The 24,290-nt window shown below is 43.8% G+C and overlaps 1 protein-coding gene across 1 annotated transcript; it reads right to left on the bottom strand.

The window, feature by feature from the left end:
• Window positions 1-1,655: 1,655 nt before the first annotated feature.
• LOC119403170 (Fanconi anemia core complex-associated protein 24) lies at window positions 1,656-24,290 on the bottom strand. Its single transcript, XM_037670120.2, has 5 exons — window positions 24,046-24,290; window positions 15,969-16,108; window positions 4,047-4,199; window positions 2,131-2,275; window positions 1,656-1,853 (listed from the first exon to the last, which is right to left on the bottom strand). Exons 1-5 carry the CDS (start codon window positions 24,176-24,178, stop codon window positions 1,753-1,755), a joined length of 672 nt encoding a protein of 223 aa, XP_037526048.1. The 5' UTR covers window positions 24,179-24,290; the 3' UTR covers window positions 1,656-1,752.

Below are 24,290 nucleotides of genomic sequence, written 5' to 3'. Positions count from 1 at the left end.
TGATGTCAGATGTGAAATAACATTTGCAGAGTTCTTAAGCAGTCTAAAGTGAGGTTAAATGGCATAGCATTGCAGATACTTCACACAAACATTCATTGCCTAACTGAGATGTTCACCACGATCAAGGTGCGTCAACGTTTGGTAGTAGTTAGCCTAAAAAAATAGCTACAAGCTTTCGAAGTGCTACTTTTGTGTAAACAGGACTGGTGCCCATCACAGTTCCGACTCCCATTACATGTCCTTGTAAGTAATGTCATAACTGAGTGGTGACAAAGTTAATTTTGCATGACTTTATGCATTAGAGAATGTAGCTTGGCCGCTTTAATTTTTTACAGAGAAGCTGTTACGCTTTCCGTTAGTCCGTAGAGCGTCACCAAATAACTCAGCCCAGCTTGTGATAGCCTAGGTAGGCCAAGCTAAAGCTAACTATGCCTAGTTATGCCAAGGTCATCTTAGCCCAGCCTAATTAAGCTTAGTCAAGCCAATCAATATTGATCGATAACCAATCAGTAGCCTAGGTAAACAAAGCTAAAGCGAATTAAGCCTAGTTATGCCAAGGCGATCTTAGCCCAGCCTAATTACGCTTAGAAAAGCCAATCAATACCCATTGACAGTCAATCAATACTGATCGATATAGCCAATCGATACCCAATAATTCATGGAAATGCCGCAAAAAGCATGGCTATGCTCGCTTGAGTTTGGATACATGTTTAATACCGATTGATAGCTAATCAATACTGATCGATAACCAATCAATACACAAAAATTAATGGAAATGCCGTGAAACGCATGGCTATGCTCGCTTGAGTTTGGACGCACATGTAATACCGATCAGTAGCCAATCAATAACCAATAATTCATACAAATGCCACAAAACTGGTAATTTGGCGGATAATGAGGCCTGCAGCCAACACATCTATTGAGGTTAACAAGATGGATGTTCAATGTAGGTACTTCTTCAATGCGTGTGCCTTCTGAAGGAAACAAGAGAAGCACAGTGCAGATAAATGGAGGAGAAAGAAACAGACAGAGAGAAAAAGTAGTTCATAGAAAGTTTCATAGAAAAAGCAGTTCACATGCCAAATGTATTTGCAATTTGCATCCCATCATCATCAGTGGTTCAGCAGATGGTGCACTTGCAGCCACCAAGCAGGACATCTGCACCACACATACACTTAAACCTTTGTGGTCCATTGTTGGGCCCCTCCCAACAACGCAACACGGCCGCAGCGTGCACTGCTGGACAAGCTTTATTGTGGTTGATTCACGTGCGCATTTCCTCACTGCGTTATGCACTATCTCTAAAAGAGTAAGTAAACTTCTTTTACTTGAGCTTTGCTTTTTTTAGTTACGAACTGGAATGGACAGAAGGTGGGAAAAGGTTTCGAACCGCAAAGGGTTAAGCATTTGTAACCCGAGTGGTTTCAATGCCTCCCTGCGTAGCGCTGAACTCGACACAATTTTTTAACTTCTTCTGCATTGCTGCAAAGTAGTTCACAGCAGCGTAGGCAAAAAGTGAACAGACCTGATATGGTTTAATATGAAGCAAACGGAAAACTGCATTAAACATAACTTGTTCACACACACTGCCAAATGTTTTTGTAGAATTCATACAATGCCACAGTACAACAAGCAAAAATACAAGGAATGCTGTGTGTTAGTTAACTTTAAAATGCCTGCCATCCTTCTACATTTTATTGGTCAGAACATAAGAACACCACAATATGCCATCTGTATTCATGGCTCCTTGCATCACTGGAGGCCACTGAAGAACTTGTGAATACTTGCTGCAGACGCTTGCCCTACAACTTTTGTAAGGTCTTCCGTGGTACACAAAGCTATTCCTTGAAGGCCTGAAAAGAAAGCGAAAAATTGCAGAACAAGGCTAGTAAAGAAGTTAGGGTCGTCTGCTTTGTTGGAACACAGAATAAACTGGTAAAATATTTTGTGTAGCACTGTTCTGACCCCATGTCACTCAAGATGAAAAGGTAAATAGAAAGGTTTTCTATCACATGTATATATATAAATGAAGGAGAATGGATCAAGGGGCCCGTTTCTTCGTTATACACAACCACCTGTGTCTAACAAAGAAACAAGGTTGGTTAGACTCATTAGGTTACGTATACGCACTGTGATACTTCTGGACCAAGGCCCTGGCTTTGACTTCACCTAAGCCAGGCACACGTAGCAGGCAGGTGGTAAGGGCTGAACTCATGGGAGCTAATCGCCGGGGTACTAAAAATGGGTTTGGTTTTTCTCCACTCTCCACAGCCTCCTACAAGTAAATAGACAAAAATTTTAATTGCCATTAGACACATGCAAACCACTACCATGTAACAAACCATATGAAGAGTGCTAACATGTGACCATACAAAATTGGGACATGACTTCTTGATATAGGTACATTTTTGGCCACGATGCTCCACCGACAGTCATGCCAAGCTTTTGTATCGGCATGTTCTAGAAACAATGTGGCATTACCCACTGTTGCACCACCCATATATGAGGCCATAATACTGATTGACAGCATCATTTGCCATGAGATGCTACCCGGGGCCATTCTGTAATGAGATACATTTCTACTTTTGCAGCCTCCAGAGGCACTGCTTAGCGTATTTACTCGAACCTAAGCCGATGTTTTTTTCGAAAAAACTATGTTCGAAAGTGGGGGGGTCGGCTTAGATTCAAGTACAATGATTAAGTTTTTTTTTTTCTGGCCTTGCGAATTTCGGGGGTCAGATTAGAATAGGGGCCGGCCTAGATTCGAGTAAATACGGTAAGTAAAAAAAAATCCACCCAGTAGTCATTTTGTTCATCCTTGCATAAGATTCAAAGATAAAAGTGGCGGGGGCTTAGTGCAGGCATAATATCTTGCTCAGAAATTTGTGAGTCTAATAATTATGCATGTTTACCTAACACATATACAAAATGTGGCACAGCTGTTAAGAGAACATACCCTACGCATAAAGCCCAGTATGCGACTTTTATTTGGCTGACATAACTGCAAGGAAAGTAAGGCGGCATAAAATGTGATATTGCCTGTTTTTTCTGGAAAACTTTTTCTTAAAAGGGCCCTGCAACACTTTTTGATTATGGTCAGAAAAATGCTGCTGATCGGTAGTTGAGGTTCCTGTGAACATGTTAGCCCAATGTTATACCACTGCACACCGCAGGGAATTTATGATTACATTTCAAAGACAACCAGCGATCGCTGCCCTTCGCTCGGCAAATTACATCATCGATGGGTTCTACTACATCAACAGAGGAAAGGACATGGCCATTGGCTGATCTGAGCATTCTTGTGCTGCATAGTTACCATGGCTGCCACGAACCACGCTCTATAGTGTGCTAGAATTACACGATAGTGACACTAGCACTCTCGTGATCAGACTGAAAGTGAGCTGAGGCCGGGGGGGGGGGGATAAGAAGAATAATTTTAATAAGAGAGAGGGAGAGAAACAGACGAAAGAGAGAGAGCTCAAGGTGATGATGCATGCTGACGTAGCTTCTTGCCCCTTTGTCATCCCCCCCTGTGTAGTTTTCAGCGCGCAGTCATCGGGACAAAAAGAGAGAAAAAGCGCTTAATTAAAGTGTGCGACAAATCTCTAACTCCTCTTGTACTTGTCTGATCCGAAAATTTTTTGTGACAATCGATTCGTGAGGGAATGAACTCCACTAGTGAGGTCATTCGATGATTATTTGCAAGTGCTGCAGGGCCCCTTTTCTTCAGTGTATTTCTTGTTCCTACATAATGCATGTGTATAGGGTGTTACATATCCATATCTGAATATGCTGATTACATGTATACAAAAATGAGCTAAGGTAGGCAAAAGAGTGTTAATGTCAACACAGTCAAAGCAGTTGGATGGCTGCAGTTTCTGTCTCGGTCAACTTGGTAAAACGCAAACTAAAAATGGGACGAAAAAGTTACTACTGCTCTGCACAGATGCTTTTTACTATGTGCAAAAGCACTGCTTCTCGAAGGACTGCGTTAAAATTAAAACAACACAAATGGGAGCGAGAATTTCATTTACTTTTTACCATACCATTTGAGCAAGAAGTTGTGCTGCTTCATGTTGGTTATGTACAGCCATAACAGGAATTCCTAGTTCCATTACGGCAAACTGCTGCAAGTTGTTGTACTGTTCTTGAAGGGCTTCAGCCTGTTCAGCAATGACATAGGGCTTCTTAGCATTGTTCTGCAGAATAAAAGTTTGCAGGTCAAATGAAGATAAAATTACCATTTTTTCACAAGGACATTTTGCTGCCTCACTTGATGGTTAACTTCAGAAAATGTTCAAGCCACTAAAGGTGTGCAATGCTGGAAAGATTGGCCCTGGAAGCCAATTTCGCACAAACTGCAGGGCAATGGATAAAATGGCTGGTTCTCAAAAAATAAGTTATCTAACAGTAAATAAAAATAAACACTTTTTTTTCTTTTCCATGTGGGCATATTACCTCCTCTGTGCTCGTAGTTTTAGGATAAAAATGTATTTTGTGCTTATGACAACTGCAACAAAGCCCCATAGAAGTAAGCCATTCTTAAGTTTTAAAGGATGTGACATCAAAGGTGAGACATCAAAGCAAAGCAGTGTGCATACATTTGCACAATGTACATTGTTGTGCACAAGCAAGTGCATGGACAGCGACAACAAGAAGATATTAATTCAAAATAAAATGCCAAAATGCAAGTTTAAAACAAATGCAATACATTTTGCTGTATACAAATTGCTCTATGACATGCAACTAGATTATGTTGGTCTATGTTCGTATCGGAATGTCAATTTGGTTTGCATATAGTATCATACATTGGATATATACCCATTCTATAGAACTTTTCACAGACGGCTCCCTGAGTGCCGCCATAATTCTTTCTGGGTTGCGCTAAATGGGCGTGACCCCCCAAAATGCACTGCCGAGGCTGTCACACCAGCCTTTGTACTCCCGCGCACAGCCCAGCATGGCGGCGTTTTTTCTCTCCTGTGAAAAGGTCTATACAAGTTAGAAGAGTAATTTGGGGCAATTATAGTGCAGACACCTGTAAAAAACAACCCTGGGGCGCGATTCTCAATGTGCCCACCTTGTGGACTGTCCACTTCGGCCGCTGCTGATTGGCTGGAGCTCGGCGAGCAGCGCGACCCTGTTTCCGGTTCTTCCTCCGCAGCGTCATTTTGACGTCACGGAGCTTTCACAACTCTTGACACTAATGAGAGGGACGGAATACGCTTCACCGCAACAAATGCAACTCTCAGAGATCTGCTTTTAGATGCACATCTCAGAAGCCGTGCATGAACTCTGATCACGTTAGCCCTCGAGTTAGGTTTAATGCGGCCACCTGCCTAAAGCACCCGGAAGGTCGGTATGCATTCCTTGCATCATTCTCAAACATCTGAACACGTTCATATGCAAGTTCAGATTTGTCAAATTTCTTTGAGTCTCCTGTTACTGTACATTTCGTCCACTTTCTTTCTTTTTACGCTGAGAATGTGCTGGCGGGTTCGGTGCGTTGACATGGTCAAGAGGGGCCATGACATCACAGATTGCCGTTTTTTCGAGTAGCTGAATGCGCTCCGCCGAGGTGGACATGTCCACAAAGTGAAATAATCGAGAATAGCTCCCCTGCTATTCCAAAAGTAAAAATCTTATAAACTACAGCTCAGAGAAGCACCAAAAACTGGAACTATGACTCTACAAACACTTGCTTAAAAACAGGTTCTGTTTCCTCAAAAATGCTAGATTCAAGAAGCTTTCACTTAAAGGGACCGACAGCCAATTTTTATGGTACCTATTTTCTTCAGCGCAACAGAAAGTTTAACGGTCAAAGTGTCTAATCACGAAATGGTAATGTGGAAAACGCTGTGAAACATTTGCAATCAGCATTTTTCTATCTGAGGCGAATATGAAGTCGTATACACACATGACAACACATGCTGCAAACAGTGAGTGCGAGAGCAGTTTGTGTTCGAGCGCGGCGGTTTACTGTGCATGCGTGCACTCCGTGTGCATGCGCTGCAGTTCGACATGCTCCTCTGGCTGCCGCGAAGGTAACGCCGCTTCTCACCGTTGTTATGATCGGCCTGCCTGGCTTAGCGCCGCTTTGACGCATGAGACGTTGCGGCTAAGACTACCCTGATTTCTTCCAGGTCAGCGGTTCCAGAGATGCACCAAGAGCGGCGACAACACGAAAGTCGTTCGTCTAATTATCTCAGGTTGTCTGCGCCCCTCGTAAAACCCTTTGGGCACGCCTGACCGACTGACAGATTAGGAAGAGTTGTTGGCCGTCGAGGGGGCTTGCTTTGTCGTCAAGGTGCCCTGGACAAAGGGCCCAGCGTCTGGGAACCGTCTGCGGATGCATTTCCCACGTTCTCCGTGGCGCCTTGGTGCCGCTGTTTCCACAACTCGTGGTGTGCCTGGCGCTGCATACCCATCACTGCAACAGTCTACGAAATTGACTTCCACGTAAGACTCAACGTCTTCGTGCTGTGCCGTGTAGTGCGCGGTGGGCAGTGTTTTTCCCTCGCCATGGGACGAACTGGACGTGCCTCTTTTTCCTTTCGTGGGTTGGGAAGGAGGCGGCGTTTCACCTTCCCCTTTTGGGGGCGGAGGTGAAGACGGAAATTTTCATTGGACTGTCCTGGCCTCCATCGTTTTTTCCTACAGGGAACCCTGGGAAGGCCAGGACATAAAATGTGAGCGCCGATGCGCTCCCGACAAGCTCTCACAAGCTCTCACAAGCTCCCAGAAGCTCCCAGAAGCTCGAGAGCTTCCATGATGCTAACCCCATCATGTAGCAACACGCTACCTGTAAATAACGTAATAAACGTTACTGGTTAACAGCTCCGGGCTCCTCTCCTCGACATCTCCCCGGGACTCTGGCTGGCTCCGGTCCTCTGGGCAGAACCCTGATTACATCAACTGGACGGCAGCGGTGTGATGCTGCTGACAACTGGAACACATCAACTGGTTAGCAGCAACGGGATGAGCCATGCTTGACTCGGGCCTCAACGATATGGTGAGTGCTTGACTTTCTTTGAGTTTTGCCAGGTTTTAGCTTTTGAAGTTTTCTAAATCTGTGTGTAATCTTCTGTGCGTATAGGCTTCGCTGTTGTACCGCTACCATACGTCACAGCTATTCACCATTTTAGTTTTCATGTTCTAAAACTGGCAGTGTTTTACCGTGCGTCTAGGCTTCGCTTGTTCGCTACCTAACGTCACGGCAGGTAGAAAGTCCTCACTCGTGAAGACCATGGAGTTGGTAAAGAAGCTAGAGAGACCAGACCTCTTACTACTGTGTGAAGAGCTGGGAATTAAGGTTGGGAGAGAAGAGAAAGAGTCACAGCTGATTAAGGCTATTCAGGAATGCGGGGTGGAGGATGATGAAATTGAGGAGTGCTGGGAGGAAGTTGAGAAGAACAAAAGATGGGCTGAAAAAGACAGGATAATTGAGAAAAGGCGATTGGCTTTAGCACTTTATCAGGCATCAAGTAACCCGAATAACGAGATAGCACCCTCAGATAAGAAAAAGAAAGGCAGTCCTGCTAAGTCCACGTCTACAGTGAGCCACTCAGAAGATCGAAAGAAAGAAAAGGCGTTTAAGGCTAGGAAGCCGGTTGTGTGCCACCGTTGCAAAGAGCTAGGTCACATCGCAATCGGCTGCCGCAAGCCTAGGAATGTTCTCTGTTTTGGGGACAGCAGCGACAATGATCTGGAACAATTGAAACCCCCCATTCAGGAATTAGTTGAGGAAAACGTACCGCGGGACTCTGCCGCAACGTTTGATAGTATACATCCGTACTCTTTGACAAATGAGGTGACCACAGGGGAACGCCCGTGTGCATGGCAAGTAGTTGAAAATGAAAGTGTGTGTTTGCCATTAGCCCGCGTTGAGAGTGAGGGACCGTTCAGACTGCTCGCCATGGAAACTTTGGTGTCCCAAAACCTGCCCGAGCATTATCCCTCTCAGAATGACGTGGATATGCTTTCGAAAGGCCTTTGTTTTGGTGACGAATCGGCGGCAGCTATGACGGATCCGATGGCCTGTGAGTCTGCTCATGAGGTTCCGAAAGCAGAAAGCGCTAATGAAGCAGACTGTAAAAGTTCAGATGATGAGGCACTTAGCTTACCACGAGAGGGAGAGGCGCTCAACATAGCGCGAGGTGATGAAGCGCTTAGATTAGCGCGAGGTGATGACTCTCATCAAGGAGAGACATCTGATGGCGAGCCGGCTGGTTTAGCAAGTGTCGATTGTAGCGTTGTTTCTGAAGTGCAGACAGCTAGAAATAACGCCGAGGATAAGCCAGTTGAGCCGCCTGGAGTTTTGAGCAATGTACTTCCGAGTATTATTGCCGAGTCGGGGAGCGTTCCGTGCCGCCCCGAAAGAAAAAGGCGCCAGCGAAAACTTCGGGGAAAGGGGAAAGGTCCAAGTTGCCTCGAGCGGAGGCTGGAAACCCCGAAAAGGTTCTCTAAAAGTCAAAAGTTGCGGGTCTCGCACAAATCGATATTAGGCATAAAGCGTGTCGCGAGGGCCAGGAAAAAGAGACGCCGAAGTGGTCGCCTGGTTTCTTCATCTTTGGTGAAGGCTAAACGGTGGAGCAAAGCGAGGTGGTGCGTACGCGACTGTAACGACAAAGGTCCTCCCCCAAGTTTGCGAGAGGGTGACTGCTGCTCTGGGAGGCCCACAATGAGGAAGCTTAAGCGTCCGGGTGCCTCTTTGTCGGAGTTCGGGGCCCACGGAACAAAGGTCACCGCCACTGTGTGCTTCGGACAGGTTGGCTTTTTGTCCCTCCGTCGCGATCTGGCCCATCGACAACTGTGGTATGCGCGTTCCCCCAGAGCACGTCTGAAAGGGTGCCGCATTAAATTACGCAGTGTCACGAAGGATACTAAGAATTTGTCTTGTATCCAGTTTTATTATTGTTTTGTTTAGCTGTCTAGCGTTTGCATGTCTGCCGATGAGCAAGGACTGTGTCGATTTTTGAAAGTTTTATTTTCCTCCTCATGATAACTGCAGACATTAAGATACTTATTGAACTGAGTGTTTGCTTACATTTAGCGAAACCTAACACCCGAGTAGAGGGTTTTGCGCTGATTTTAACAGAGAAGTAGGCTGAAGGTAAAAGCCTCTGTTTAAACCTTCTGTTCTTGCAGTGAAGTGTAGGTTTTGTTTCTCTGTTTGTTTTATGTTTTACGCGCAAGTTTATCTTAACAGAGAAGTAGGCTGAAGGTAAAAAGCCTCTGTTTAAACCTTATGTTTTTGCAGTGTAGTGTAGGTTTTTGCTTTTGTTGATTTTATTTTATCCGCATAATGTTCGGACAGTGTAAGGCTACCAAGAATTTCTCTTGTATCCAGTTTTGAATTGTTTTGCTTTTAATGTTCGCGTGTCTGCAGATGAGCAAGGAATATGTCGATTTTTGTAACTTTTATTTTCTTCCTCATGATAACTGCAGACATTAAGATACTTGTTGAACTGAGTGTTTGCTTACATTTAGCGAAACCTAACACCCGAGTAGAGGGTTTTGCGCAAGTTGATTTTTAACAGAGAAGTAGGTTGAGGGTAAAAGCCTCTGTATAAACCTTGTGTAAATTGCAGCACACTTCTTAGTATGCGCATCAGTGTAGTGTAGGTGTTTTGTTTCTCTGTTTGTTTTATTTTCAAACGCGCAAGTTTGATTTTGAGTTTTACTTATACTGTGAGAGGCGTAATTCATTAACTACCTCCTTTCGTTTTGTTTCGCCCGTAGCACCTGCGTGCCTTGAACGCTGTGAATCTCTCTGGCAAATGATACAAAACGTTAGGCTGTTGATTTGCTTCGCACGTAGTAGGTCTGAGTTTGTTATGGCTTCGTTATCTGATTCTTGATTTTCACGAGTGAGCGCACCAATTGTAAATTTCTAGGGAGTTTTACCAAAACTGTAACCTGGCATTTCTCGAGGTCAGTTGAGTGCTCTATGTTTGTTGTGCCTCGGGTCTTGCGTGGTTCGTTTCTGGCGTTTGCTGGCCATGGCTCAGGTCCAGAGATTGGTGCAGCTTGCGTCAATGTCTACAAGGGAGGAGATCTACAGTCTCTGCGGAGTGCTTTGGTGCTGCAACCCCTTCGAGACCTCCTGTGACGGTGGACGGGCTGTTATGATCGGCCTGCCTGGCTTGGCGCCGCTTTGACGCATGAGACGTTGCGGCTAAGACTACCCTGATTTCTTCCGGGTCAGCGGTTCCAGAGATGCACCAAGAGCGGCGACAACACGAAAGTCGTTCGTCTAACTATCTCAGGTTGTCTGCGCCCCTCGTAAAACCCTTTGGGCACACCTGACCGACTGACAGATTAGGAAGAGTTGTTGGCCGTCGAGGGGGCTTGCTTTGTCGTCAAGGTGCCCCGGACAAAGGGCCCAGCGTCTGGGAACCGTCTGCGGATGCATTTCCCACATTCTCCGTGGCGCCTTGGTGCCGCTGTTTCCACAATTCGTGGTCTGCCTGGCGCCGCATACCCATCACTGCAACAGTCTACGAAATTGACTTCCACGTAAGACTCAACGTCTTCGTGCTGTGCCGTGTAGTGCACGGTGGGCAGTGTTTTTCCCTCGCCATGGGATGAACTGGACGTGCCTCTTTCTCCTTTCGTGGGTTGGGAAGGAGGCGGCGTTTCACCTTCCCCTTTTGGGGGCGGAGGTGAAGATGGAAATTTTCATTGGACTGTCCTGGCCTCCATTGTTTTTTCCTACAGGGAACCCTGGGAAGGCCAGGACATAAAATGCGAGCGCCGATGCGCTCCCAACAAGCTCTCACAAGTTCTCTCAAGCTCTCACAAGCTCCGAGAAGCTCCCAGAAGCTCGAGAGCTTCCATGATGCTAACCCCATCATGTAGCAACACGCTACCTGTAAATAATGTAATAAACGTTACTCGTTAACAGCTCCGGGCTCCTCTCCTCGACATCTCCCCGGCACTCTGGCTGGCTCCGGTCCTCCGGGCAGAAACCTGATTACATGACCGTGCAACACCTTTTACCTCGTAAGCAGCACAGAATAGAGCGAGGATGGATGGTAATATACATACTCTAATTTTGAGGACTAATTATGGCGTGCAGGACAGCACCTGACTACGTGAATATGTACAGTATGATCGACTCCATATTCCAGCTTCAAGGCTCTGACATACCTGGCTCTGAGAGGCTGCGTGGCATACCAGTTTTTTTCTAGCTTTAAACACGATTTGAAAATATAAATTCCATTCACAATGCAAAAAAGATGCTGGAATCTGTCACTATATTTCACGGTGTTATCATTTCCACCAGGATGTAATCACACGTTCAGGCCAGTTGTCTGTCTAACAAACTGCCCCCTTAAAAAAATAAAGACTGCTGTTTTGCAGTGGTTCATGCACATTTAAGGTGCGATAAGTTATACCAGCACAATGGTGCTTCTGTGGTCGCTAGCCTGTAAAAAGAAACAACAGACACTCCGCTGCATCTCTTTCCAGACTTGGGTGGTGGTCTCCAATTGCAAGTCTGCATCTGAACATGAAGCCGCCAAGGTCACTACATCAGTCTAACATAGAAAATTGATAATGGCTATACAGAGGCCTCTGTGATGAGCAGGTTTTACTGCAATAAGCCACTCTCATTAACAAAATGTAGTACTGCCTATGTCCTCATCACAACTACAAACAATTGCAATGGTACTAGAAGTAACTGGCTGTTTATTATAATAACTAAAGTCAGTGGAAAGCAAAGGGAAGAAACTCTCATTGCCTATCCTGAGAGGCTGATGCCTGGGTTAAGTTAGGGAGGTCCATGTTAATGTAGCATGTGTCCATGTGAATGCCTTACAAGAATGCTGACAAAAAAATTCTGTTGCTTGTTTTTTCTGCTGAAATATGTGGCTAATAACCCAATCATCACAGCTGGAAACCTTGTTTGCTGTAGCACACTACAGTTAATCATTTGAAGAAGTTTTTATAACACCCAGCCGCAGTAAGTTTTGGAGAGTGCCGAGGGAGATGCACCTGACCACTTGAGCACAAAAAACAGGAATGCACATGCTGTGTATGGCAATGCAGGCACATGAGCACTAAACTGACAATTGCACATGTAAGGAGCAAGGTAGCCAACACAAACTCGTGAGTTAGGTGCTTGCTTACATTAAAACCAAGCTGACGTCGATGTTGCAAAGTGCTCTGTTTTGCGCTCAGTTGTTCGGCATACTTTTTAAAATTAATTTTAAATATGTTCTAGGCTATATCAGCCACTAATATTCAGCAGATGATGTCTGTGTGTATCCACTTAAATCTATTTCACTGATTATCTCGCCTTCAAAATGTTGTGTCAGTATTCATTTAACACATCAAAAATTGTGGCTCAGGTGGGTAACACATTCGTTTGCTCATTCATTGTGCACTGAAGCAGCACCACTGCTGGTGTAATGCACAACATGAATATGAATATCAGTGATTCACCAACAGTACTATCCTGAACTGTTTACATCAATTAGTCATCTTGGAACCATTCTGAAAGGTTAATGTACACAAAGCATATAGTATTTAAAGTTGCCAGCACATGTGAAAGTGGAATATGTGAGACATCCTGTCGACTGACATGTGACTACGCCCATGCCAGTGCCATGAAAACAGATAAGCAACTATTTAGGTTCACTGTAGGGGTGTGCAAATATTCGAGAATTTTAAATAACGAATCGAATAGCGTTCTATTCAACTCGGTACTCGATAGTGCATATTAGAAATGCCAAATATTTTTCGAATATTTTCTGAATAATAATCACTGATGAAAAAAATCTCAAAGGAATGAAATGTTGGACTAGAGTGCGGTAACGTTTCTTGTTGTAATCACCGAATTACCAAGATGCGTGCAGCCAAAGGTTTCACAGGACTATTGGAGCTATATTGATTACTGGATGAAGGCGTTTTTTTTTCTTAAAACTCCAGTGTAGCCGAAGCAACAGTCATCAATTCCCTATCTTCATCATAGCATTCACAATGATGTTGACTCATAAATATTGTTTAATATATTTATATATACCAGTTTTTATTTAAAAGATGCTTGACAAAGTGCCACGTTGAATACTGTAGTCACTTCTGTAGTTCAACCTGCATGCAGTTACACAATATTTCTAAGGCTCTAGTTGCTGCTGCATATGAGTTTGCCTTGGTTTACAAAATTGTATTATTTTTCTTTTCTTGGTTAAAAGCAACAGCAATGTTGCTTTGTTAAAGCTACTGAATATATGTTGACCCGCCATGGTGGTCTAGTGGTAATGGTGCTCGACTGCTGACCCAAAGGTCGCGGGATCGAATCCCGGCCACGGTGGCCGCATTTTCGATGGAGGCAAAAATGCTTGAGGTCCGTGTGCTTAGATTTAGGTGCACGTTAAAGAACCCCAGGCGGTCGAAATTTCCGAAGCCCTCCACTACAGCGTCCCTCATACTCATATTGTGATTTTGGGATGTTGAACCCCAACAATTATTATTAAATATTTGTTTCAAATAAAATATTGTGGAATTCTTGTGCTGTTATAAAAATGGTCACAACACCATTCTAGGGCTGCTTAGAAAATGGTTGCCTTACTATTCGAAAACTATTCGAATAGTAGTCAATTAGAATTCGTATTCGATTCGTATTCGATTCTAAAATTAACTATTCGCACACCCCTAGTTCACTGTGATATAATAAAATCACAGCAAGGATAGAAAATCAAATAAAAGACAGCGAGGTTAACTAGAAAAATAACAAGAAATCAGCACCGCTCCATATACTACAGCTGGTACTCTGAAGAAGCAGCATATACTCCTTTTGTTCCTCAAACAATGACTCTGCCACCAGGCACATTGTGTGTGGGGAACATGGAGGGCACTAAATCCAAAACCACATGGTGCATTTTTAAAATGGATTTTGGACACTGACCGATGATGGTAGCCAACACCGAATACTTGTCAGAAACTTGCTTCTTGTGGTTGGAGGCTTACTGACATTAACATGTAGTCATTGGCTATATCGCCATCTCGACTAAACTATTCCTACTCGCCCATTCCTACTCGTTACCTTGTTAATGCTTACTAAGCAGCATTGGTAACTAAATTAAGTGCTCATAATGTTACTGTATATTGCCTTAAAATACAACAGCAATAAAATTTGGGACCATGTAAAAAGCCTAGTTTAAGATAGCGTAGATAGAGAGAAGCCTGTGCACAAGATTGGATGTTTAAAATAAGTGATGAAGCATCGTAAAAAGCTAACCAGAATAGCCATTTTATGATGCCATAACCGCAGAAAATGCTTGCCACTCACTGTGAGCGATGCACGACCAAGAATGTGTGGCTCCTTAGCATAACATCTGAGATAAGGCAGAACCCTTCAGTTGCCAGCAATGTGCTGAAACATCCCAGAAGGAGTGCGCTAGGAATTATAACAACCATCAGCCGCACATGTCTGCTTAGATGCTCTTCAAAAGCTGTTAACAAGAAAACTATACACCTTTTCACAGGAGAGAAAAAACGCCGCCATGTTGGGCTGCGCGCGGGAGTACAAAGGCCGAGGTCACAGCCTCCACAGTGCATTTTTGGGGCGTCACGCCTATTTAGCGCAGCCCAAAGAGGACTATGGCGGCGCCCAGGGAGCCGTCTGTGAAAAGGTCTGTACATATAACTACCAGCCCTGTGGCTTTGCCAAGAATACACCAACAGTATACAGGGTGTCCCAGCAATCACTCAGCACGATTTCAAAAAAGGGGAACGGCGTTACGCGAATAAAACCTACAGCATATTGTTCCTAGTACACTAGAGTAGCCACTGCTATTTTTTTCGTTAACGAGGTTTAATTAATTAGTCATAATTATATTTCTAACTCGAGAAGTACTCGCCTAATTGTCAAAATGTCAATGAGGCGTATGTAGGCATGTTCAAATGGCATCTAACTGCACTACTTTCAACAACGTGCTAATTGCGCGCTCATTTTTTCCGGCTGATAAAGAAAGCCCGCTAAATATGAAAAATAACACGTGACTACGCTCCCACCCGCAAAGGAAACCAGCGCCCTCAAATAAGCTTACTGCAAACAACCGCTTTGCCTGTTGCCTGTTGCGAAAGACAGCGTTCCGCATTTTGGCAAGGGTACAGGTCGGGCGCCAGCGATATGCGTCCAATTTCGCTGGGATTCATTTCGTTCGATAGTACGCCGCAATCATCCATATCTCACGGCCGACTGTTCTCATTGATAACGCGGCAGGTGTTCTGATTATGGCCTGACTCTGTAAAGCCAAGCGGTGCGTTTCTAGGCCGGGGAGTGGCAGATAGGGCGATGCGTTTTTTTTTCTTTCTGCATTTTTTCCTTGATACTGTCTGCCTCATAAGGAGCCTGTTTGAGGGCGCTGGTTCCCGATGCGCGCAACACTCTAGTCACGTGTCACTTTTCATATTTCGCGGGCTTTCTTGATCAAGCGGAAAAAATGAGCGCGCAATTAGCACGTTGTTGAAAGTAGCGCAGTTAGATGCCATTTGAACATGCCTACATACGCCTCATTGACATTTTGACTATTAGGCGAGTACTTGTCGAGTTAGAAATATAATTATGACTAATTAATTAAACCTCATTAACGAAAAAAATAGCAGTGGCTACTCTAGTGTACTAGGAACAATATGCTGTAGGTTTTATTCGCGTAACGCCGTTCCTCTTTTTTAAAACCGTGCTGCGTGATAGCTGGGACACCCTGTATACTACTTATTTATAAAAAATTCAGCCAAAGTGAAATTGAGTTACAGCTGGCATGTGTAAAAGCAAGATGGTACTAATTTTAAACATGTGCCACATATGCAGTCATATAAAGTCCATTTACATACTCCTGGAGTGTTCTATTAGCAGTAATGGTATAAAACAGTGTTCAATATAAAACAATGCAAGTGCAAGAACCATTTATTTTACTACTCTGTGAGTTCATAGAATTGTGTGTTGGACAATGTTGACATACCTTTCGCAACTTTACAATTTTTCTCTTAATAGCATGCTCGTTCAGAAGATCAGCCTCTGTGATGTACAAAACAGCACTGTTGCTTGATGGGTAGAAATCAACCAATCCCAGGTGGTCCGAAACTACTGTTTGAAGCAAGCCTGTAAGAGAAAATAGATCCGATACTCTCACACTGCAAGCTTCAGATGTTGCAATAAAAAAAGTCACAGTTTCGCCTCCAGGGCGAAGCAATGAATGCGATAGCAAGAAATTGGAATGTCACAGGAAGAACGCCAAGCAGCTAGAAATTTGCTGTGCGCTGCTCAAGCATAAAAGACGCAAGAAAACAAAACACACAAGGCGAGTGCGAACTAACAACTGTCACAGCTCAACACTTACAGCACGCCGCTCAAACACAACGAAGGACGCACGAAAAGAACACATAGGTATAGTCAGGATGAGTGCGAACTGTCACAGTTGTTACTTCAACTAGCCCCTACTTCGGCTCTTCTAGCTAGCAGCTCACTCCTTTCGCAAACGCGGCCGCTGCAACAAACAAAGTGGCCTTCGTGCGGTCTATAGCTTTAATGCAAACTTTGCGGTGAAAGCACAAGACATACAAAACTCCTCAAGAGATGAACGCGCGAGCACGGTCGACCACGCCCGGTATGTCAAAGTACAAGTCGGAGACACACATCCCGACTACGGCGAAACACTAGAGAATTTTAGAATTGGGGACCCAAGAAATTTGCGAGGCACCAGGGCATATGCACAGAACGCAAGCCACTCTCAGGCTCTTGCGCTCACGTTGTCCCAAGACCCTGCAGCGCCCTCCTTTGAGTGGCGAACAAAACCGGAGAGCGTGCGACCTCAAGAAAAGAAAATAATGACGGCGCCTGGCAGTGGTACGTGAAGCAACGGCTCGCATTCCCTGCTGGCGTCGATCCTGGTCACTAAAATAAAACTTCATTTGGGTCTAGTTGGTACATATTCCTGAGGCTAAAATTACAGCACAAACGCAGTTCTGTGTCCTTCTTACTTCTTTACTTCTTTGTCCCTGCATCGATCTGATTATTATTTCATGTCTTCGCGTATGTAATACACTATCACCCTTGTTACACGTTTTGGTTTAGAGCTATTGTTGTGTGCGCATGTGCGATAAGGTTGCCTTGGGCTTATATATGCATTGACGTATGAAAGAATACAGCAGTTGTTAGTCAGCGCGTGTGTCGTACGTTTCTTTTCTTCGTGGCTGTTTTGTGTGTTCGCACTGTCATTTTAGCCTCAGGATTCTGGTCACGGTGTAAGACATATACTGTGATTCCGGTTCAGCCATCTTGTTTCTTCCCTCCGGTGGCATAGCCTATAAGAACCAAAGTTTTCTCACTAACTCGTGCCATCACAAGCCACGGGGCGCTCTTCTTTTTCCCTGGCCGACTGGCCACGAGTGGCGTGGCGCTACAACCCCAAAATGGAAAACTAGCGTGGGTTGCCAGCGATACAACGAAAACGCAGGTTGGGCAACGATGCAGTATGGCCCGCGTATCGCATAATTTTAATTTCGCCACGTGTGGCATCCCATGCATTTCACCCAATGCCACATGCGTTTTTATTCTGCCGTTAGTATCGTGGAGAAAGAATGATGCATGGCATAATTGTCTAAGGCAGTGTGCTGCGGAGTCAGGGGTAGCAGGTTCAAATGCACGGTCGCATGCTTCGTAAATTTTTCTTCTGAATTATTTTTACTTGTGGCTTTTATTTATACATACATATACGTATACGGGACATGACGGCGACGGCAACAATCCGCCGAGAGCGTCCATATAATTACTATCGCAATAAACCTGTGCAGAAACTACAGTGACTGCCAGTGGTAATACTTCTAAATGCAAAATGCTTCTAAAAGGTTATTTGGTTTGTTAAAGGAATAATACACTTGATGGCAGTTATTTGTCACAATTGGGATGTCTTGGTAGCATTTGTGGTTTTATTGTGTAACATCATAGAGAACAAGGCCATTAACCAGCATATCTGCTGGGGTAGTACAGGTGGCTATGATGTATAAGCTTATTCATAATATGTGTGTTGTCTTTAGCATGCAAGGCGACTGCCTTCCTCCTCTCCTGTCATGGAGCCCACTGTAGCTGCCACAGGGAACGAGTGTGGCAGGAGAATGGGAGAGTCCTTCTTTACGACCAGATTGCAATGCTTGCTAGTGTTCCAGCTAAACTTTGTCGTCCAGAATGTATCACTTCAGCACCTAAACTACAACCCAAAGCTCTCACGCAACATTATATACATGCCAATTAACTAAATAGAGTTTGGTAACGTACTCTTTGCATCGGCGCCTTTGTATCAATAGTGAATGTCAGAGTGCGATCAACCACGAACCCCAATATGAGTAAAAGAGGCAAAAAAAAGCTAATAACTTTTATATTAAGTTTACTTTAAACAAGGGGAGTTATCATAGCTACTAATAACTTCCAATGAATTGTTGATGGCTATTGCTGACACAGCAGTGGCAATGTCCCATTTCAAGAAATACAAAGTATTTTAGCACTGTAGTTTTGTGAACAACATGCTGTTTGAAGGAAATATTTGCCACTGGAGGAATGACATTAATCCCTCTAGCAGTAAATATGTGTGTTAGCAAACACAAACAAACTGCACCAATTACGCCAAGAATAGATTCTGAAGTACTGTATCATGCAGTTTAAAAAAAAAGTGAAGCTTTCTTTGTCTTTTTCTCCCATTCAGTAGGTGTTATCTTGCTAAGTACAAATTTTCGCCATTCAATATGTGCTGAAATAGACTACTTGTTGCCAAGCAGACGACATGAGTTTCCAGATATGTGCCACCAGACATGGGCCACTAAGTATGTACCTACTTTTGGACAATCTGCAGAACGGGATCAAAGCCTTAAAAAGGTCATGAACCACCCCGTGGACTTGGTGAAAAAACACATCCTGCGGAAAGCAGACACAGTTGTGAACAGCTCACCCAAATCTCGCAGTTGTGCGCGGCAACGAGAGTTTACAAGCAGAGCGCAAGGTTGCCATGTTCTCAGGCACCCTACTTTTCATACAGATGCCTGTGCTCACTCTCTTCATAGCTGCTGGTGCCTGCTGTTTGACATCGAACAACAGATAGCATGCTATTGGCCAACAGCCTACATAAATCAGGAGCGGTGTTTGGATCAGGTGCGCTTCTTACCACGGGGTGCCGCCTCGTGCCGGCGTCGCACTCTATAATCTGCTAACATTACACAGCAGACACATTAGCGAGCACAGGATGCACAATGGTAGAGAGCGACCGCGTTTACGCGCACTCAAGGTCTTGATGTGCATGATGTAACTTCTTTCCCCCATGTCACCCCTCCCTGTGTAGCTTCCAGTGAGCTTGCTGGGACAAGTGAAGACAGAAAGCACTTCACCCTTTTAGGCGCCACCTATAAAGAACTGTCTGTAAGTGCGTTAAATCGACACAATGTTATTTCAAGGCATTCAATATTACATTGCAACAAAATTAATGTCATAATATGTTAATTTATGTTTGTTATGGTAATCATTCATAATTACTTTGTAATTAAATATATTTTTATTCTGAAGCTATTCATGCTGTTTTTGCATAAATAGAATGAAATCTCAGGCTAGTAATGTAGTGCAAATTCGTTTTTAGTTATCTCCATGTTGAGCAAAGAAAGATTATACATTTGACATGGGTCGTGGGAAGCGGCACGTCAAACGACTCGTCGAATATAGAAGTGCCTTCAGAAAAGTGATCTTATGCAACAGTACACTGCAAAATGAAGTTAAATGAAGATGAATTTATTATGCAGGAGGTTCAATTCATCCAAAGCTCAATGTAACTTGCTCTTTCTTAGCGCCTAGTCGATACAAATACCAAACACAAGTGGTGTACACAATTGTGTACACAGCATCTCAAAGGGTTAAAGTGTACAACTAATCCCTGTAACTCCATTCGTTCTTGACTGATTCGAGAAGCAATAAACTCCGATACTGAGGTCATTCGATGATTACTTGGAAATGTAGTTCAGGACCCCTTTAAATGTAATTAGATATATGTCATATTCTACTGCATATGCATCTCCCATCAACATTCTTTCCTTGAAAAGCATCATATATGAACTTCAACCTCGTCATATTGTCATGTCGTTGCGACAATGAAGAAGGCTGCAGCAAGACTGGGAATTACGGAAATCTTTATTGGGCGAACTTGTGCCCAGCAAACCAAAAGTCAAAGTATGAGCAATTCACGCTGTACACTGATAGCAGTGAGAACAGTCATTGGCCATCGAGTAATCTGATCATTGGTGGAATGTGTTGCCTATACATCAATGAGTGAACCTTCCAGCATCATTGCTGGTGCTCGCTTAAGTACCAGAATAAACTTGACTATTCGCATTCTGAAGAATAAGAGGCAACTACCAACCAAATAAATGTTTTAAAAAGAAAGAAACGACGTTTCGGCTTCCATACGGAAGCCTTGTTCACAATTCTTCATGTTTCCTCCCGACCGGATGGGCTTCCGTCGAACTCTCGATTTCATTCGCATTCTGCGCGTAATCTTAACAGAACAACCTCAAATGACCACAAAGCTTCCCCAACATTGCGGCACGGCCAGTGCGGAGCGGTGCTTATGGTTTTTGTGGATGAAACCCGATCACATCAAGCTAAAGAAACGAGGACGTGTGGCAGTATTGACAACTACAGGCAATGAAGCTTGTTCGCATCCTGTGTTACTGCTGCTACATTACCACGCATGTGTGACAGCAGTGAATGACCCATTTCCCCATTAAAATGTCCTGCAACTCTTTCTGCTGATGTAGCTGCTTGGATGGCATCATGGCGAAGCCACTTAACCATTTTAAAATGATGTTCATTGCAAGGTTGAAGACTGAAACAAGGTTGAAACATAAAGCACTAACTTGTCACATGTTCCTAGAAAGATGTAATGGTGTATACATGTACATAGTTTTCTGATTACCAGTCCCACATCTTTATATTCTGCAATTCCTGTCCTTTACAAAACGAAAAAAAGGTTGGTTTGATTTCATGCTTTATTAGAACTTTATATTATATATGGCTGGAACTCTTGTGCGGCTAACTTTTCAAGTGGATTTTGCCTACATTTTAAAGCCTTGTTCTGCACTAAAGAAGAATAGCTTCCCCTCCCCATTGTGAGTGTTTAAGCTTGATGGTATGGAATTTAAAAAAAAGGATGTAGCTCCTATAGTGCAAGAATACTTTGAAAAAAATGCCTCGTCTTCGTATACTTGTGCTAAACAAATCTTTTTTGAAAAATATCTTCCTCTCCACTACTAAGCAAGAGTGAAACATCTAATCCCAAGGCCAGTGCTAGCTTAACTGAGCCAACAGGGATTATTTTTTCTTCACTGCATAGAAATATATCCTCAAATAGATGGCTAGAACGTATTGTAACAAAGGTGATTACAAACATGCATGTGCATGTACACATTCGTAATTTAAAAAAAAAAAGGTCAATACACAAGCAGTTACGTGCCAGTGGGCTCACATGCAAACCTGAATTTTGTCCCCCCATCCTCACTAACACAAGGATAAGGCAAATCAGTCGCCTAACTTTCTTTACACTAGAGTGGCTATCATTAGGAAAAGGCACTGTGTACAGTGAAGAGGTTCTGTCAACTATTCAGCACTCCTACAGAGAACAGTGTGAAATGTTTGGGCTGTTTTCAAATAAGGAGTATAGATTCTATGTGAGTGAACTGGGAACTCCACTAAACAGTTCGCTGCACAAGATCATCAGTGGCTACAGGACCTACGATGATCTACTACTATGATGGGCAGAGTATGCACACATGCTAGCAGAAAATGGTGCAAACATTTCGTGGTCCTGCACTGCAGCAGTACTGAATGGCTTGACGAGGGAACAAGAAGTCATGCTTGGCAACCACCCACTAGAATCTGTGCAAGAATGTGGATATCTAGGTCAGTTATTAATGGGGGCCCTATTCAAATAAAGGAAATTCACTGAAGAATAGAAATGGGCTGGAGTGCATACGGCAGGCATTCCCAAATCATGAGCAGTAACTTCCTGCTGCCCCTAAAGTGAAACATGTACAATCATTGCATTCTACAATACTAATATATGCGGCATAAACTTGGAGGATAACAAAGAAACTAGAGAAGTCAAGGACTACACAGCATGTGATGGAATGGAAATTAGGTGTAACACAATAGACGGGAAGACAGCAGAGTAGACAAGAGAACAAACAGGGATAGCAGATACTCTTGTCGCCATTATGAGAAAAAAATGGACCTTGGCAGGCCACTTAATTCACAGGAAACATAACCGGTGGTCAGTGAAAGTGACAGAATGGATACCAAAAGGTGGGAAACGCAGCCGAGGACGACAGAGAACTAGGTGCAGTGATGAAATTAAGAAATTTGCAGGTGTAAATTGCAATCAGCTCGTGCAAGACAGGCTAAATGATAGGTCATTGGGAGATGGCTTTCGTCCTACAGTCGACTACAAAAAAAAGAAAGGCTGATGGTGACGATGCACTGTAGCTGGTATGCCAGCAGCCAAAAAATGTCCTCACAATCTGTCGCACTGCAGAAGATATTGGTTTTACGGAAAGAGCGTGTAAACAGCAACAGTATGCTTGCATCAAATGACCTTTGAACTGTCTGTAGGTGTATCAGTGTATTATTAGAGAATGCTTTTTTAAAGCAAAGCTTTCTTTTCTATCCCACAGCAGTTTTGCATTGGTTGGTAGGTCAATGGGTATCTCGCCTAATAGAAAAGCCATTTTTCCATGGTTTGCTATTCATATGAAATACTGACACAGGAAACTGGCTTATGTAGTATGGAATTTATCCACAAATTAGTGCGAGTGAGCACACCTGTGCTCTGTGTAATAAAGCATTAAATTGTTATGTAAAGCCTGCAAATATAAAGTCATCTTATAGGAATCTCTAAAATGCACAGACCTCTTCAAATAAACACGCAGGTAGATATCTTAATATTCAACAGCTTTTTTGAGTTCCAGAATTTATAAATATATGGCCTACTACTGCCTTACTTCATTCTCGGGCAGATGTGTCACTGCAGATTCTCCGGCTTACATATAGCATGCAATTCTGACCGACGATGTGGTGCCAATGAGTGCACCTGTGTTGTGTGTCATCAAACAAATAATCAATAAAGCCTGCACGCATGCCAGCAAGCTATCTCTCAACTACACCTACCTTTTCATAAAATAACGCATAAAATTCGATGGCCTCTCTTATTTTGTTAAGTTTGTCAATAGTTATCCCTCAAGTACGCATACCTTTTTAATAAAATAATGCATAACATTCAATGGACTCTTCTATTTTGTTAGGTTTGTCACAACCCCCCAGGGTGGTCTAGTGGTTACGGTGCTCGGCTGCTGACCCGAAGGTCGCGGGATCGAATGGGCGGCCGCATTTCGATGGAGCCGAAATGCTTGAGGCCCGTGTACCCACAGATTTAGGTGCACGCTAAAGAACCCCAGCTGGTCGAAACTTCCGGTGCCCTCCACTACGGCGTCCCTCATAATCTTATATCGTGGTTTTGGGACGTAAAACCTCACATGTTGAGCACCCATTTCTGTGTATGTTCTCGTTTTTGGCCGATCCTTCAGAATGTGCCATTGTGACGCGAAGGGTACAGAATCCTTGTGTGTATTTACATATTTATGCTATTCATCTGCGCATACACCTCTCATCACCATTCTTCCCTCTACAAACATTACACATCGCCTTAATTTCCGTGACATCGCTGCGTTAAGTTTCTTCGTTTCTTTCGCCCTGGTTTGGATATCGGCATAGCTTGAGAACGGTGAACTGCGTAGGAGTAAACAAAGCACGAGGTTAAAGTTGCATCGCTTTTAATTAACAGCTTCACGTAGTACGTGGGAATGTCTCCCTCTCTGCCTCCCCCCCCCCTCTTTTTGTTCACGTTGCGTTCGTCCGAAGGTACTGTCAAGAGGTCGTTCATAAATGTGCCAACGTTATGTAGTTATTCGTTAAGAAACACCTCATTAAAAGAATCCATGGTGTCAAAGGCTCACTTTTTAAGGCGGTATGCAGCTCGCTGCCGGCCCATCTTTCAGCAATCACAATATGGCCAACAGGTACACGGACGTCTCTCCGAATAACGTTACAAGTCAGCTGGGAAATCTGTCCAGATATGCTTGTGTTCATCTCCGAAAGAATGCAGTTTGGTCTGTCAAAGCCATGCGGAATAATGTGCGTCGGGCAGCGAAAGTGGCGAAAGCCTCAAACATACCCGCGCTTCTAGAGTCAAACAGCGTGA

This window comes from Rhipicephalus sanguineus, chromosome 1, assembly GCF_013339695.2.
Source record: "Rhipicephalus sanguineus isolate Rsan-2018 chromosome 1, BIME_Rsan_1.4, whole genome shotgun sequence".
In the NCBI taxonomy this organism is placed as follows: Eukaryota; Metazoa; Arthropoda; class Arachnida; order Ixodida; family Ixodidae; genus Rhipicephalus; species Rhipicephalus sanguineus.
This window is presented reverse-complemented; position numbering and strand designations above follow the sequence as displayed.

What these genes read in the sequence shown, in the direction of transcription:
- LOC119403170 (XM_037670120.2), bottom strand. Translation starts at nt 24,178, where the DNA reads ATGAACACAAGCATATCTGGACAGATTTCCCAGCTGACTTGTAACGTT. An exon ending in GCTGCATACCGCCTTAAAAA is followed by an intron (nt 16,109 to 24,045) that starts GTGAGCCTTTGA and finishes TTTCTCTTACAG; the next exon opens with GCTTGCTTCAAACAGTAGTT. An exon ending in CACAACTTCTTGCTCAAATG is followed by an intron (nt 2,276 to 4,046) that starts GTATGGTAAAAA and finishes ATTTACTTGTAG; the next exon opens with GAGGCTGTGGAGAGTGGAGA.